Below are 17,686 nucleotides of genomic sequence, written 5' to 3' on the forward strand. Positions count from 1 at the left end.
GCCCATCTGGAAATGCTAGGTCCGTCTTTTGTGTGAATCTCTAGCTTTAACACAAATTCCAAATATGACCCTCTTGCTTCTTCCTTTTAGAATTGTTTGTGCATGTGGAAAGAACGGAGTGTTCACTAATTGGATCTTTTGCTTGCGTAAAAATATCGCTCTTCAAGGAAGCGTTCACTTGACTAGAGTTTTGCGCATACGTGAAGATATTCCTTTTCCTTCTAAAATGGTGTGCGCATAGGAACAGAAAATAGAGTTCAAAAATGGCATATGAGCATGCGTAGTAGATCAGTATTTCTCCCTTCTTAATTTTATTTGTTCAAGTAGGAAAGAGGAAATTACTTAGCTCCGGACACTGATCCTTGAAGAGGCAGCTTAATGAGGTACGCGCGCCAGGTTGGAATGTTAGTAAATAAAACATAACGTTTCATGATCGCGTATCTATAACACTGTCACTTGCGCAGACAGTGTAAGATTTCTAGCGCTAGCTCGACGTTAAAAAAAAAGCACTGTTACCGTAAGAAGGAACAGTGCTCAATTTTTATACAGCCGAAAAAACACACGACGCAGAAAAAATGAACAGGCTTCCACACACCATCTTGCCTTGTGCTAAATATGTTGCACAGTTCATTAAATAAGATTACTGTTCAAGAAATCCAAAAATAATGTCTTTAAAGAACAAAACTAACTACTCTTCAAACAAAGAATAAGAAAACAGGAACTAGTTAATAAATTGTATAGAAATATAACTACTCCTTGAATTTTACAAGTTCAGTTAAAAATTATAAAGTCACTTAACTTGCTTCTTTCTGTTACCAGAATGTTTCTGACTTTCTTCTTCAATCCTCCAACACTTTCCTGATCCAAATAACAAATCCTAGGCACAAGGGCCTCGCTAAAGTTTCTAAATCTTCAGAGCTTCAAACATAAGACCTTCCTGCTGGGCTGCTGACAATGGAAGGCAGTTTAGAATGTTCTAACAATGCCTTTCTTTTACTTCTGACCAATCACTGATCCTTTTTGAAGTCTCCATTTTGGCTTGGGAAGCTCTCCACACTCTGCACTACAAGTTAAGGCCCAAACCATAATTTATGTTAATCATACACTCATTCCACCACATGCAACCAAACCCCATGAAACCTGACGTATATGCAGTGAGATTCCACCATTTCAGGCAATTTTTGGGCAGAAGCCTCAATCAATCTTCCCTGTCACACATTCACATTGTTCCATCTAGTCCATGCACTCCACCCAATTTCTGCTCTTTGATATGTATTGATTTCTCAAGGCTGTGATGCCTTACAACGAATGGAGCCGTTCCTTAGGGATTTCTCCTATTTCTTTTCCAAATAGCGCCCTAGACTGAGTAATTGATTGAAGCATTGCCATTTTTCGGTGCAATTGCCTAGAATCAATAAGTGCTTGCCTTATACATCGTTTCTTTGCAGACGGGCTCTACTTGTTGAGTTATCGCTCCTATAAAAGGATCAACCTTCTACCAGGAGTCTGCATGTTCCAGCTGCAATACAGCCTCCAAGAATAACCTCATACATTTCACATTGTACACACTTCATAATGTAAAGCTTATGAAACAACTGACTTGGATCAGTTAGTGCCAAAGAAAATCCACTTATCTGTGTAAGGGGGCGGATCCTATATTCCAGGACCATCTACGGGTTTGGATTCACAGCGCAAGTTCATGCGTCTATTATTATGTGTCTGATCGCTCGTTTTACTGTTTGCACTAAGACCAACCTATTTTTCCAGAGGTCCCTTGTGAAGTTTATTTTGTGGATGGGCACCTCCTTGCTGGGAATCAGTGGCGAGGCCGGCGTGGTTTGTGAATCTGAGTAAAGGACAAGTCAGATTTGGAGGTGCTGGTGGTTGATGTGACTCTAGTGAAGATGTGATGGTGTGCTGCATGGTATATATGCTGCCTTCAGAGAATTCATGATAAGAAGGATCCTTGGAACAGCTTGTTGGCAGATGAGCTTTTGAGACCTGCCCATTGAACTATGCAATACGCAGCTTAAGCCAAAGTAACACTTACAGCATTGGGAAGCAGCAATAGGCAGCGGTTTCTTCTGGACTTCTTCCCTGAATGAATACTAGATAAAAAGATTGATAAAGTTAGAAATGACATACACTTGCACTTCACAATTCACCCCACCACCACTCCCTCTATAATCATCATAAGCCTACTAGGACACTGCCCCTACCCCAACAGCTTTAAAGAAGGAAGCATCTGAAAGGATTCTGCTTATAGAAGTTGGATTTTCGAAAGCATCATTTGAAATTGAACTAAGGGTTAGATAAATCCTGCATAGTGCCCTCCGCCTAGTATCTGGGCTACTGTTGTGCCAAAGCTCCTTGAAGAATAGTCCCCATAGAACATAGCTTTGAGTATCATCTCTGGATTTAAGCCTGTTCCAGTCTGTGCTCCTTGAAATGGGTTTTTATAAGACCTTAGAACCTTGCTGTTTAGACCTTCACCCATGCACATGGAGGCGCAGACCCACAGAGTACCTAGACTAGAATCTAAATACCCTGCTTCACTAGCCCACAGTGGCAGGACCCGAGATGTTAAGTTTCTCCTAATAACCAAGCAGGCTGAGGCGCACTCACGTCTTGGCAGATAGAGCGAACAACAGCGAGTTCCCAAACTCTTATATCCTAAGGGTACCTTTGCCTCTACTCTGGACGATGAGCTCTTTGTAGGGCACTTCTTTTTGAATGACTGCCTTCATCGGACCATCCATTAATAGACCATCTGGTCACTACCCAGGACTTATAAAATGCTCACACAGTATGGTGCCACTGTGCACTTTTCAAACACTACTACTGCCTTCAGAGTGACGAAACTCCTTACGCTGCACAGTTCACAGCAGAGCTGATAGACCCACTGTACCGCAATTAACTTTTGCCAGAATCCTACCAGAGAGCCACACAGGACTACTCTTAATTAAGGGCACATTTGAAAAACACATTCCATTGTAGACTAGCTGTTAAGCACGTCATGTTTATTGACGCAACTTCTTTCATTTGTGAGCCTGGAGAAGGCCTGACAGTTTTCCCACTTTGGTTATTTACCGCTGTGGACTATTCTTGTATGTGTTAATGTTTTCTGTTTGGCATTAACAATCTGCTATATTTGCAAAAATGTGTCTGCATTTGATAGAGTTTACCTACTACTCCAACTTTGCAGTTTGTTTTGCTGCTTGACCACCCTTAGACCTGCTCCCATGCATTTCAGTGTGAATTTTATTTCATAGTTTTTCTAGAGGGCAATATGCATAAGAGTACTCCTTACAAATCCACTCTTTGCCTGCACCACCCACAAATACATCCAAGTCATCACTTTGCCCTCTGCAGTTGGCCAACAAAAGACAGATTTTGACAAACCTCATTGTGGTTTTCCATGGCGTTGATCTGCTCCAGTTTCTTCGCCCAATATTTTGCCTCTTCCTCAGGAATATCTAAAGTAGACCATAGACCTCAGTTAGACACGTGTTGGCATTTTAAATAGAATGTACAGAGTCAGTGTCTGGTTTCAATATCCAAAGCTACATTTTACAGGCGAGCAGGACAGTTATCCATTTTCAAAGTTAAGCACATTTCTTTAAATGCCCAAACCCACATGATACAGAAGAAGATTGCAGTGTTACTCCATGTGTATTCAACCATATTATCGTAGCTATCTGAAATACAATTAATGGCAATTGGTTAAAATGTGTGAAGTTATCATGCCATAGAAATTACGCATCAGAACAATAGTGGTACTCTGTAATTTATCAAATCATTTGGGGTTCAGAATAGCCAATGATATGAGTGCATCTGTTTCACAAATAGTATAATCCAGGCTCTCTCCAAGCACATCCTGGTTAACCATCATCTTCTTACCAGACACCATCTTTTGCCAAGAGAAAGCCTTCACCTCTGCAGCTACCATACGTGTAATACCATTCACATTTGAAAGTGTTATGGGAAACGACGAGCCAACGTTGCGTTTCACTCCCCCGGTAGCGTTACACTGTGTCATCACGTGCACAGGTTTTCGCAATTATATAGTGCAAGCTGCCAAAGACGTTGAACCTTATGGCGGGTGCAGTAAGTACCAATAATAGCCTGGTCGTGTGATGAGTCAGCAGAATCCTTTACACATAATATACTATTATTACCCAACAGAAATTGGTACTCATTTAACGACCTGTGAAGGTTGAGTGAGCTGGCCAGACTGGCCTTGCAGGAATTGCAACCTGCAGAGAGATTGAGATCGATCGACCGAACATTCCCTCTCTCTCTCTCTCCCTCTCTCCCTCTCTCTGTCTCCCCACAAATGGGGATACCCGAAGAAATTAGTCAAAAGAGCTGCAAAAAGGGCATTCAATAATAATAATAGAGAAGGCCTGCTAGAGGAAAAAACACCAAAACAAAAGGGAGGACCGCCTAGTCTCCACTTTTACTAACCACAGTTTGGTTATTCGCAACATCATTAACAAACACTGGAAAGTGTTCGCACCTACAGAACACAATGTAGATCGACCTATTTTTGCTTACAAAAAAAGCACCTCTGTAGAAAATTGTGTTAGCAAAAGTAAAATAAAGACTGGCATTCCAACCACCACGAGCATAACCTATCTGGCGACTAGACCCCCATTGTGGAAGCTGCGCCATATATATGCTCACAAAAGAAACCAAAGAGGTTGGCATAGGTCCTAATAAACCATGGGAACAGAACTGCTTCTGTAACTGCAACACTGGCGATTTAATCCATCTAGCAACATGGCCCTGCAGTCTGAAATACATTGGAAAAACCAACAGAAAATTTTAAAATAGGATTATCGAACAGGCTCCCATGGTTAAACTCTTCATGAGCTAGAATCACGGATGGAAGAGTTTGAATGGACAGTCCCTACAAGTGGACACAATTAACATACCAGAGAAGAAAAATTGTTCAAACGCAAACAAGAATTTATCTTCATGACTAAAAGCATCACGAGAGGCCGCAACGAGGCAGTGGAATGGCACAAAATGTAAGGATAAGCCCCACAGGGACTCTATAACCAAAGCCCAATTCCCACCTACTATTGAACGGTAAGACACATAACCACATAATTTATACCTACTTGCTAATTAGCAAGCCACACGTGGGTCACTAACAGTGGGGTAACTTTGCTGAAAATGTTGGGGGGGGACATGACATCTGAAGAAAAGGTGCCCAAACCAAAATGAATGGGTACAAAATGGTGTGCCATGAAAGTTGGGGGGGACAAACGCGCCTGCCCCCCCACTAAAATTACGCCCATGGTCACTAACCTCTAGCAGATAATTATGGGATAAAGAATACACTTTTTTACTAGTACCTATTATTTCCTGATGAGGATATATACCAATGACCCACCAGGCATTGTACTCTTAAGTGTTAAGGATTTATACCAACGAGGTACCTAGGCCATTTACATATATACATATCTAGATCCATACCTCAGCACCGGATAAACCGACAGGTCACCTTGTTTAAACCTAGCATTAGCTAGTGAGTATCCAACAGCCACACTGTGCGTACATTAATAAAATTAGCCATATTAGTTATAAATAACTATGTGGCCAACGTTTTATATCCTGTATTCAAGATAACTCACCAGATATTACCATAAAACACGGTTTATAATTGTTTGCCCCCTCACAGTGGGTAATTAATGCCAGAAAAGCTAACACATCTTCACCGCTCCAACATGTCCGCCTCCTAATGGATTGCGTCAAGAATATTTTTATTTCAAAGCTTCTATCACCATAGTAACCGCTCGGTACACAAACCAGACACGGATACCTCGGCACGGTTTGGAATCAGACAAGCTCCCATGGTAAGTTACATACCGAACTTCAAAGCCTACTAGCTCTATTCTTAAAATGGGCAATGCCAGGCTGATTGGCACGCACAGGGAGTATAAAACTTGGCAACCTTAAAACAGACCACATGTTCCAGAACCAATGGGAACAAGCGAGATATGCAAGTTTCTAATGCTACTCGCATATTGTTATTTGCTCTTTAACCCACGAGCAATGTTGCTTTTCACCAGGAGCAATAACTTGGCATTTACTACACATTATTAGGATGTTCATAAGAATATATCCCCCCTGTTTACCCTACACACTGCTATATACGGGTACTGTATGAAATCCTATAGCACATTAGGCATCTTGGCAATAGATGACAGTAAAAGTGTAAAGGGGAAACAGAGCGATGTGTGCTACATCACTGGCTGCTTTTATTAACGAATGGAGCAGTCTACAACTATGAACTCCAAAATGATAATTCTTTTCATTTATTGCTCGCCTCTAGGACGCTCACCTGAAACTTCCTGTTCAATTACTACACTTGGTTACTCCACACCTGGCACTAGACACCTACCGAGTGGTAAAAGCATCTATAAAGGGTAAGTTGGACTTTACACAGCAAACAGCACTATTTGTACTTTACTCTACCGAAACTAAATATCAGATGCATTATGCACCAAGAGACTAATAGTTTCTTTTGATGAATTACAGTTTTTAAATAAAAACATAGCCAAATTGAGAACACAGCCTACTATCTCACCTGAGGAGACATGCCAACCCACATACGGTCAGTATTTTGAGAATTGGTATATCAAGGCCATTCCTAAATGAAGAGGGAGGGATTAAAGGAGAAGCGAGTTTGGTTTAAAGGTAGCACTTAAAGACCTATAGGTGTTTTCTACCAAACACGCACAGAGCTGGGTCTAATAAGACTTACCCTGCAAAACCTGGCTACCCCCACAAACCATCAGAGGTAATTATCACCCCTAAATGGCTAAAGTGATTCTACTCCATTTTTACCCATACATTGGATATAGCATTAATAGCTATTCTTTTTTTGTTTTTGTCTACAGTATAATGTGATAGCAGTTACGTTTACCCATGGAATACTAATTTGGAAGTTGATCCACTAGAGCCTGAAGGAGTTCTTAACTAGAGAGCCCCAGCCTAATTATTGACCCTACTATAGAGCTCCTGATGAATGTTCACCATTAATTGGAACACAAACAGAAACATGTTGAGCAAATGCCAAATCCTAAAAGCAGAGGCAATTTGTGTTTAAAGCTTAAAGACACAGAGTTACCAGTACCTCTAGGAGACCATAAGTAACATATTCCCTACCAATCATAATTGACTATCTAGAAGAGTTTTACAACCAAGATAGATTAATATATGATTGGTTATTTATAACATGCTTAATACCCAGAGGTTTCTAAGCGCGGACCCGGGGATCGAGCCTGTGTTGCTCTGTGTCTTGCTTCCAAGGCGAGCACGTTGCCCCGGAGCTATCCTCCCGAGAAAATAGTCACCATTTAGCATATTACCTGTGCACAGCATATTATTGTGTTCCGTCTCTCAATTTTGAGAATCATAAAATGTATAATTGTGTGTTGTCTATTGAGTTTATGTAAGCATTTATTTTAAACTTATACACATTAAAGTTTATTTTTGCTATCTTTGCAATTTATTGCACCACCTCATAGGCTGTAGAAACTCTCTACCTATACGTTTAATGTGATAGTACCTTACCGGGAAGAGGTAGAAACCGCACGTTTAGATTAATAAACTGGGGCGTCCCGGCATTCCCTCCACATTCCAAGCATATGTTTGGTAAAAGGTATTTTTAATAGGGTGCAAGTAAGAATTCCAGATTCGGAATAGAATGATAAAAAGTGACTGCAATATAACTACAATTCTCCATGGTCTCTTTCAGAGATTCACATGCTTTTAATATCAGTGATACGGTAGTGGGGACTAAGAGTTAAAAGTGCATTCAGGTTAGAATTCTTCATCTATGTATTTAGTGTGAATACCTCTAAACCTGGTTGATATAAGTGTTGCCCTACACCCATTTCTCAAATTAAACGTCAGACAAATGAGTCAACTTAATTAAATGTGCTAGTCCAATAACTATATGTTAGAGTCTTTATTCCCAAAATCTCCAATATCAAACTAAATGATATACACAGTTTCCAATTACTGGTCTTGTGCCTGTTACATGTCTAGCCGAAATATGTTTTGACCTTCTCGATCTTTCTCAAGGCTGATGATCAATTTGAGGTACTCGTATTGCATTAACATTTGTGGATTCCTCAAAATGAATACAGGATATCAAACATTTCAATTACCATTCCTGAATCATCAAATCCATATGAATGTGTAAACATAAATCATAGGTTTACTCGCAGATCAGCGCGAGAAAAGAAGAAAAACATTAATATGGATCTTTAGTCCAATTTTAGTATTGAATATTTATATAACCTCCAACAGGGTCAACTCTTGTGAAGAAATCCTGCTCGTTAGCCATGCAACCCTAAAATTATCAAGGGACAGTGAAGCAACCAGACTCAATATGCCCCAATTGTTGTGCTCAATTATTTGCACTAGGAAGTGTCATATTCTAAACACCCCACCAATGTGCTCTCTATGTACTACTCTTACGTGTGGTTAATATTAATATATGGGTAATCCATGCTCTAAATAATTATGGACCATGAGCTTAACTCGTTTAAACCTAACCTTTGTCCTGTGATTCACTGGGATATTCTATATCGTACTGGTCTGTAAAACTGGCTTAATTTGAAATAGATATGACATTAATTGAAATACGTGCCAATTAATATTATGGTTCCCAATTGGATTGAAAATCCGTTTACTCACCAGCATTCATCTAAATCATTTTTGATTGCAATCATCAGTCATATCTGTTATTTTCATGTAGAACTGTAAATGGGCATAATAAATAAGGGATGATACATATAAGTAGTTTAGCTCTTCACCTGGTATAATTACTAAGTATGCAACCTTGTCGTATCCAATTCTAGTTGCCCTGAATATTATGATAATTTATCTTCCAAGTCTAGTTACCTGTTAAAGGATGTCCTGTAGGGTGCATCCTACCGCATTTGGCGTGCCACGTGTTTCACAATTGGGGCTGTCTTACTCTTACATAATGGTTACAATTGAAGTACAAACATATTATAACATTAGTCATTGAAATTCCAATCTTTTACTGCCACTAATCATACATTATCTCAATATTTGTTCCCCTCATGCGCTAGCAGATATATGTATGAGATGAGCATACCCAACATATAAAGGTCTATGCTCAAATTCCATTTACCAGAGTTAACATAGTTATGTTTCAGTAGTAAAGTATCATTCCTTGTACAGTAAAAGAAAAGACAGGCTACTAATTATATTGGATCTCATTACTTATTGAGATAATCACTATATACATTGTTACTCAATTGTACTACAATAATAATAATCATAATTTGGCACTTATATAGCACTACAAACCCTCAGGCATCTGAGCGCTGCTTATTATTACCCATGGTGTGGGGTGCTCATTTATCGACCTCGGAAAGATGAAAGGCAGAGTTTGACCCCGCCGGGATTCGAACCTGCGACGGCAGGTTCTGCACAGACGGCAAAGTGAGCACTCTACTTGCTGTGCTATCTGACCGGCATTGTGATGCAGATAATACATGACTCAGCGTACAGAAACATCACAATTAGGTTAACATAAACACAGATACATTTTGCGTTCCTTATTCACTCCAGAGACAATAATTGCAATAAAAAATGACACAGTGGGAACCATAATAATAACCACGTAATTCAAATAATTTAATATCTATTTCTGAGTAATTAAGCCAATTCACAGACTAGAAGCTAGTATGATATAGAATATTCCAGTGAATCACAGGACAATGGGTGAGTTCAAGCAAGTAAAGCTCATGGTTAATAATAATTTAGAGCATGGATTGCCCATAAATTTATATCAACAGCACATAACAGTAGTACATAGAGAGCACATTGGTGGGGTGTTTAGAATATGATACTTTCTACTGCAAACAACTGGGGCATGTTGAGGAGTGCAGATGCTTCACTGTACATGGATCATTGTAGGGTTTCATGGCTAACAAACATGCTTTTTTACAGAGGAGGTGAGAGTGTTGGAGTTTATATGAATATTTAATAATAAATTTGGACTAAATATCCATATTTATTTTTTTCTTTGTTCTTTTCTCTCGCCAATCTGTGAATTAACCTATGATTTACGTTTATACATTTCTTTGGATTTGATAATTCAGGGACATTAAATAGGAAATCCAGGATTGTGAATGGAAATATTTAATGTTTGATAGTGTATTAATTTTGAGGAATCCACAAATGTTTATGCAATATGAGTCCCTCAAATTGATCATCAGCCTTAAGAAAGATTGTGAAGGTCAAAACATGTGTCGGCTAGAAATTTACCAGGCACACGAACAGTAATTGTAAACTGTGTATCATTTCTTTTGATATTGGAGATTTTGGGAACAAAGTCTCTAACATAGTTATTGGCCTAGCGCATTTATTTAAGGTGACTAATTTGTCTAATGCTTTTAATAGCAGCTATGAGTGGGCAGGATCTCTCTTACCTGTTTTATCTAAATTGGTATTGCAGTCTGTGCAAACTGCAAAAGGCTAGAACAGTAGGTAGAGCTTTTATTGAAGGATTCTGGCTATGTAAGGTTATTTATATCAAAGTGCAAACTTAGGCCCAACAAGGGACACCAGGGCGATGAGGTACTCTGACCACATCTCTGCAATTGGGTAAACAGAAGGCATTAAAGATTAGGGTAGCATCTCGCATAGCTTCTCACATAGCTGGGTCTTGCTGCTAGTCCTTTTCTTTATATCTGTGCCGCTGGGCCTATTTAGGCAACCTAAGTGGATAGCACAGAGCAAGTGACCCAATATCTTAGAAACACAAGCCTAGCTGTGCCTGTCCCCGACAGGCCATGTGTAATGTATTTCCAGAGAATATACTATCAACATATAAATAGCGACGAACAATTATCCTGGTCATGACAGCTGCTCATCAATGTTTTGGCTGGTGTACTCACCAAAAGGGAGCTCAAATCTGGCATCCAGTAGAATCTTGTGAGGTGTTGGGTTTTTGGTTCCGCATATTTCATCGTCCTTCATCAAGACCTCAGCCTCTAATGCCGACCACTCTCCAGGACCTTCCTACAAAAGTACACACTTTGCATCAGATCTTTACTCTAGCACAAAACAGAATTCTCACTGTCATCAGTTTCTTTCAAAACTCTACTAAACAGATTGTTTGAATGCTTAAACAATATTAAAATGTCAACCTTCACTTTTCTACTATACATCACTAAATAACAATAAAAGGATGCCCGGATGAGGTATGCTTACTAAACTGTAAAGGCGATTCTTCTGCATGGACACCGTTCGTAGCTTGGGAGAATATTCCTCTATAGTCCTGGAATGTACTGAAGGAACTATTTCGTTGTCTATAAATTCCACAGAGTCAAATCATTCAGTCAGCGCCTTTATGTTTCCTTCGGAATGCCAAAACCTCTAGTTTCAAGATGGGGATGGGGGTGTTTTTATTTAGATGGACTCGATCCGTTTAATTCTGCCTTCATCCGACACAGTAGAAGGTCAAGGCTCATATAGAGTTATGATTTTTTTAAATAAAGTTTGTGCAAAGGGCTGAGGGTAATAGTATGGCTCCCATGAGGACTGTTGTGAGGATTTTCATCGTCCCTGCAGCTGCCCTAAAATGCAATGTCACAGCATACATCATACCCCACTGATTGACAAACACCGTCCCATCATCAATGCCACATGTGCCCTGCTACTATGTTTAGAGTACTGAATTTGCCATGCCCAGACGGGTTTGGGGTGTGGTGGAAGGGTGGGTGTTATATGTTCAAAAAGTAGAGTTCACACTCCAGTACCAGCATGAGCCAGAAGGTATAAACCTGTTGCTTTATTTCCAGTTGCATCAAATCCAATTAGTTACACAGGGGTGACTCACCAATCCATGCTCTGGCATCCACAGCACAGCTCTGATTGGCATGCACAGAATCCTACAGGCATTATAAGCACGCCGTGTGAGCTTTTAGTGCATTTCTGCTGGTGTTAATGGTTGAGTTGCTACCTTCTGCTTGTAGCTTTGTTTCTTTCTGATGATTGGACAGTCCGCCTTGTGGTTGTGGAGTTGGGTTTTTGCATGTGTGGTGAATCCAGAGGTATCTTGGTTCACTTGTGCTAGCCGACCCTGTGCTTTTTGAAAGTATCCATTCCTTTGTGGCATTGAGTCTTCTACGGTGCTTTTCTGAGTGCCTCCTTCTGTTCTGGTTTTCATTCAGCCAAAGTGCAACCAGAGCCGGGGCAGTCTTTTTGATGGATTGCAGTGTGCTCAGAGTTCATTTCCTAGAGGTGGAGGTTTGAGGTCACTTCTCCCACTGTCACAGGTGGCCTTAGGCACCTACTCTCAAAGACTGTTCAAAGGTTTTTATTGTTTGTTTTATAAAGGAGTTTGCTAGTGGCTGTCCCTCACTCTCGTCCAGTGCAGGACGTCACCTGCTCTGGTCAGTCAGACTCTTTGGCAGACAAGGGGTTGAGGTTAGACACTTGTATTTTATTGAACCATAGCTCTAGTGGAACTTGGCCCTATATCAAAAAAGAAAGGAGAATAACTGATGCTTGTCAGTAGATTTTACAATCCTAACAGTCCTCTGTACCTAAAGTCTGATCTAAACTAAATAATTACCCTACCACTAATAAAAGAGGACTTCAAATGTTAACCTGATCATGTCTCTAAAGGAGGAGTCTCTTGCTTTTCCTGGCAAAACAGTCTCTGGGTTTGCTAATTAAATGTAGATTTTTCCACTCTGGAATATGGGGGAGGGGGGCTTCCCTCGACCTAGGGGTCATCTGTCGCTCACCACCTTCTTGTCACACTTATTTTTCCCCTGCTTGGGATTGTCTGGCTTGCTCACTGCAAAGGGTCTTTGTTTCATGTCTTGCAGTGGGGTTTTGTATCCATTATCCCTTCTTGGGATTGTGTGGTGTTCAACGTGCAATGGTCTCTTGTTACCTCACCCCGTCATGAGGTATTCAATATATTACCCCTTCCTGGGGCTGTGTGGCTTTCGCCCTGCCAAAGGTCTTCCAGTTTCTCAGCCCTGCTTGGGGTGGTTTGGCTTTCTCACTGCAAAGTGTCTCCCTGTTTATGATACCGTTGCGTGGTTTTGGTTCCTAGTGTCAGTTTCCTCATCAGCCGTAAGCTCATCAGCACTGTGGACTGCCTCTGCTCAGGGCAGGGCAGTGCTCCTCTCTCTACTCAGTCCAGACCAACTGACTCCAGACCAGTCTTGTGCAAACAATGTTCAGAGTGCTCGTTGGTATCGCTGAACGAGATGCTAGGTCCTGCATGTCTCTGCCTTCCAGGAGGAGGTTCCCTCTTGAGGCTCTCTCCTCAGCACTTACTCTTCCTTCTCCTCTGGTGTTGCTCCTGTGGCATCTATGCGTCCCAAACTGAATGGAAATTGGTTGCTACAGCGATTCTGAACAGGAGTCTAAAACCACACCATCCATTTCTAAAGGGCCACAGGTACAGTTATATGTGTAATTCCCCATGCAGTATAAAAACCCATGGGACTTTTCACATGAAGGGAGGATAACAAAATCCCTTTTTGGAGATTCCTTGTCCACCGGGTGGAGTCACCCCGAGTGGGATCCCACTTGCCCTGTCTCCTAAGGGTGATTAAGCTTAGCAGGCTTACCTCGTAGTACCAAAAGAGGTGGCGTCTCCTTGGGGAGAAAGGGTGAGTTACCTGGATTTGTCACACTCTCTAGTGATGGGTGTATGGCAAAAGCGTCATCTCTCCAGTACCCTCTGGGAACAATCTAGGTGGACCAGAACCCAAAGGTAGTAATTTATAATGATAGGTATCTTTCGGACACTTTGTCTCTTGCTCCATGCCCTCCAGTCCCTCTCTGTTCTGTATGCATCCCTCCTTTCTCTCCCTTGCACTTCCTAATCTCTATTTCCACTGTTACCCTTTATTTACCTGCACTCTCCAGTCTTACTCTCTATTACTACAGTCCACTTGCCACACTGCTACCACTCCCTCTCCCCACACTGCTACTAATTTCTGCTTCCCACACTATTACCACCCTCTCCACACGATCTCCACCCACCTCTTTTCTCACAGTCACACTCCTTTAGATCTCTCAAAGCTTATATGCACAATTACAACCTAGTACCACTTTCTCTCAACAAGCAATACATCACCTTGAAAACTCCTTCAACAATCCCACTGAACGTTCTTCACCGTCCTGTGGGATGTATTGACCCACTGCGCTATGCTATGTGGCATCACCCTGCCAGTTATGGGGACAGAAACAGCAACAATGGCGGCAAAACACTCATGCGTGCCAAAGACCTACAAAAAACTACCAAAATCGTGTGCTTCAGCACAAAAAAGAGGGATGCACAACCTGCCACCCATGGTGCATGTGCGGTGGAATAAAGAACACCGTGCAGAAATTTGCCAGTGGGCTCCATGACCAGCAAAGAGAGTGCAGAGAGAGAAGCAGCACTTTGCAAGTGAAACCCAAATATTTGCCTACAAAATGACATTTGCTCTGTTGCTAAAAACTCCTAAATGCCGATACACAACAATTTTCCACATTCAAAATCTTGCCTAGTGCTAAAATTCATGTATCTAATGAAACATTGTGAACATACCAAGTCCCAATGTGAAGAGCAAAACATTCTTCAGACAACCTGGATTGTCTGAAAACTGACAGCATATGCCAAATTCTGGGTGCAATACCCGGGGCTACCTGAATGACAGCTGTCAGAGGACTACTGAGGAAACTTTAAAATGACCTAAAACTAAAATGTCTGCTGGATTAGCAAACATAAAAAGGATTGTTGGCAAAAAGGAGTACAGATTTTAGTTGTGTTTTTTTCCCACAGATTTTAAGGCAAAAGAAGAAATGTATTTATGTTTTATGTAATAAATTTGGTTTTTGCTGTATTTAGAAGTTAATTAGCCTGGCAGAAGCTGCAAGAACTTTAAAAACAGGTTTTTCTCCCAGAAAGAGGGCCTTCCTCTCAGCAGAAACTCACTGGGAGGTGTTAATTGCAGGTTAGAACAGAATCTTGTCTACAGAAAGTGAAGGAACAATGACAATGCTTCAGCCCAGGAAACTAGAAGTGTGAAGGGGGTCGTAAATGGCCTCTGGAAGGAACAAGCCAGGAGGGGGATGCCCTGGACTGCAGGGAGACAAAAAGGGGTGGACCATCTGTTGCTAAACATGAACAAAGAACAATTCTTAACAGACTCACAACTTGTGATCCAAAAGGGTGAGAAATATAAAAAGGACAGAGTTGTTAATTTAATGTTTGGCTGCATGTGTGAAGAGGCGGTAGAACTGTGTGACATGTTCTGGACAGGAATGGCAATATATGTGGTTTAATGCAAAATGGATTAATGTTAGAATTGTGAAAATGTACACACATATCCCTAGGTTAAACACGTACTTTTGTGGAAATTTGCATAACATTTGGAAATTGTGTTAATAGCGAAAAGGACAAAATTCTGTAGAAATTTGAGACAAGATCCCACCGCTGTGAGGTTTTGAGGAATATCTGCTACATAAAATATGGCATTGTTGTGTGTGATTTGTATAAAGGTGACCAATGTAGAAATGTACATTTATTATCAAATCTGATTTTGAGACCAGTGGCTAAAGGGAAGTCTCTGAGGACTGTAAAGCAAATCATAAAATGTGACATCATCCGGCCTTGATCCAATCAATCAAATGGCAAGGCGGAGATGAAGTGTGGTCCTATCCCAGCTCACAGGGGCAAGCTTAGCTAAGCCGGCCCACACACCCCCTTTGTGATGTCATTCTACAGCATAAATAGAGACTGCTGACAACACATGGGGACTCACAGATCCACTCCCTTTCCTGATTCCGGCAAAACACTCTGATCCAGCTTTCTATACCCAGCTTTATATATTCCTCCAGATCAAAATGCCAAATCCCTTACCAGCAATAGAGAGCTATTGATTTCCAGCAAGGCCCAAATCCTCAAATTTATTCTCTCCACTCAGTAAAGCGCTGTGTGGTGTGAGAAGGCATTTTGAACAGTATATCCTGACATCCTCTGGCTTGCCACCACTAGGCTTGCCTGAGGAACTCGCCATCCAGCTGATTCAAATACCCACAGACTAGGAGGGCAGATCCTGTGCAAATCCGGCGATCGACATAGCTGATCCAGTAACCTGCCTGATGTGCTGTCATTCATAGACCAGACCCAATCCATGACCAGAACTGACAGTCCAATTTAAAACTTATACTGTGAGTATTAATAGGAAGAACTGTGACACATTGTATATTTACTTTGCCTTATCCCTATCTCAAAACCATCCTATCTTTCATTCAGAACCAGTATTTTTAGAACCATCTTTGCGCTGACTCTTTTCCCATCTGAAGAAGTCGAGTTTCCTTAGCAGGCGGGTCACACTGATCGCGTGTAAGATCCCTGTGTGGTATTCGCTTTTTTATACTCATCCTCTAGTGTAAGCAAACCCATTTGTCATTTTCAAAGTGCATTTCTGTTTTACATTCTTGCGCCTATTTTACCAAAACAACCTTTACAAAAACTTCTATAACTCCCTCGGTTTTGTGATGTACCTAACATCCATAGCTATCTATAGAACCCAAAACAGTATGATTATATACATATATTAAATATATATATATATAATATCGCGCACAGAAAAGTTTGCAGCGATTTTAAAAATCTGAAAGGTTTACACGTGTAAAATAGCTCTAAACTGCTTCCGACTTGGACGTTAAGATTTCAAATGTTTTCTTAGGACTAAATCATTGCTTGTGATTGTGTGCAACTGTTCAAAGCGGCTCCCATAGGAATTTATAACAATATCAGTATTTTTGACCATATTTGGTGTTGTTTGTCCAGTCAATTCTAAAGACAATTGTAAAAGCCATCCGACAGCAGAAAAAGTCTATTCCGTTTTTCTCTGGGGTTTTATGGGGGGGAAGGTGAGACTGATATTCTGTTTGATTTGTGCTATCCCTGAATACCTGCTCTCTCATCCCATCTCTTTACATTGTCTATTTGGGGTTGAGGGGTGTTGCAGGGGGTACCTGTAACCATAGTGCCATCTGTTCAAACCAACACAAAAGTATTATTTTGTGTGCTGCATCTATTTTGCTCCTTACTTATTTCAAGTGTGTTAAAGATATTATTCGGTGTTCTGTCACCCTATTGGTGATTGTTGTGCATCTATTAAAACATATTGTGATTACATTTTAAATACATAAATAAATATTTAACTTTGCAAACTAGCCAGATTCCTGGTTCAGTGTGACCGGCCATGGGGGTCTCAGGAGAAGGGTGTGACAGGAGTGGTCTATCATTCAGAATATTGAACTTATAGACAAAAATAAGTAAGGGTTTCAGTTGTGCACTACATGCTGGGCTTTTCCTTGGGTGTGTGCCGGACTGAAATCACTTACAGTCCTTCCTCTCACACAACTCTTGGTGGTCCTCCTTCCTTGACCATATCTGAACAAGGCACAACGTCCTGTTTCCAGTCCCCCTTCCTATCCGAACCCCCAACCTCTCAATTGGTTGTTTGCCTCAGCTAGTTCCCTAGCCCAACCACTGCCTTCTTTTCCCCTCTAGGGGGTGTTACAGGTGAGTGAAAGCACTCCTTTCGGGTCCAGCAGTTCTCTGCAATGACAGCCCAAAGCAGCAAGAATCATTCTTGAT

The 17,686-nt window shown here is 41.0% G+C and overlaps 1 protein-coding gene across 3 annotated transcripts in view; it reads right to left on the minus strand.

Moving 5' to 3' along the window:
• LOC138511252 (protein unc-13 homolog B-like) overlaps nt 1-17,686 on the minus strand; it is a 2,171,549-nt gene that overhangs the window by 1,530,884 nt on the left and 622,979 nt on the right. For all 3 annotated transcript variants that reach the window (XM_069626798.1, XM_069626797.1, XM_069626799.1), the window contains exons 5-7: nt 10,956-11,079; nt 3,403-3,476; nt 2,051-2,108 (exon numbers count right to left, since the gene is read on the minus strand). In XM_069626798.1, the coding sequence (XP_069482899.1) occupies nt 2,051-2,108; nt 3,403-3,476; nt 10,956-11,079 (256 nt within the window). The remainder of the gene's footprint in view (nt 1-2,050; nt 2,109-3,402; nt 3,477-10,955; nt 11,080-17,686) is intronic.

The sequence above is a fragment of the Ambystoma mexicanum genome, chromosome 6p (genome assembly GCF_040938575.1).
Source record: "Ambystoma mexicanum isolate Mex_15411 chromosome 6p, UKY_AmexF1_1, whole genome shotgun sequence".
NCBI lineage: Eukaryota > Metazoa > Chordata > Amphibia > Caudata > Ambystomatidae > Ambystoma > Ambystoma mexicanum.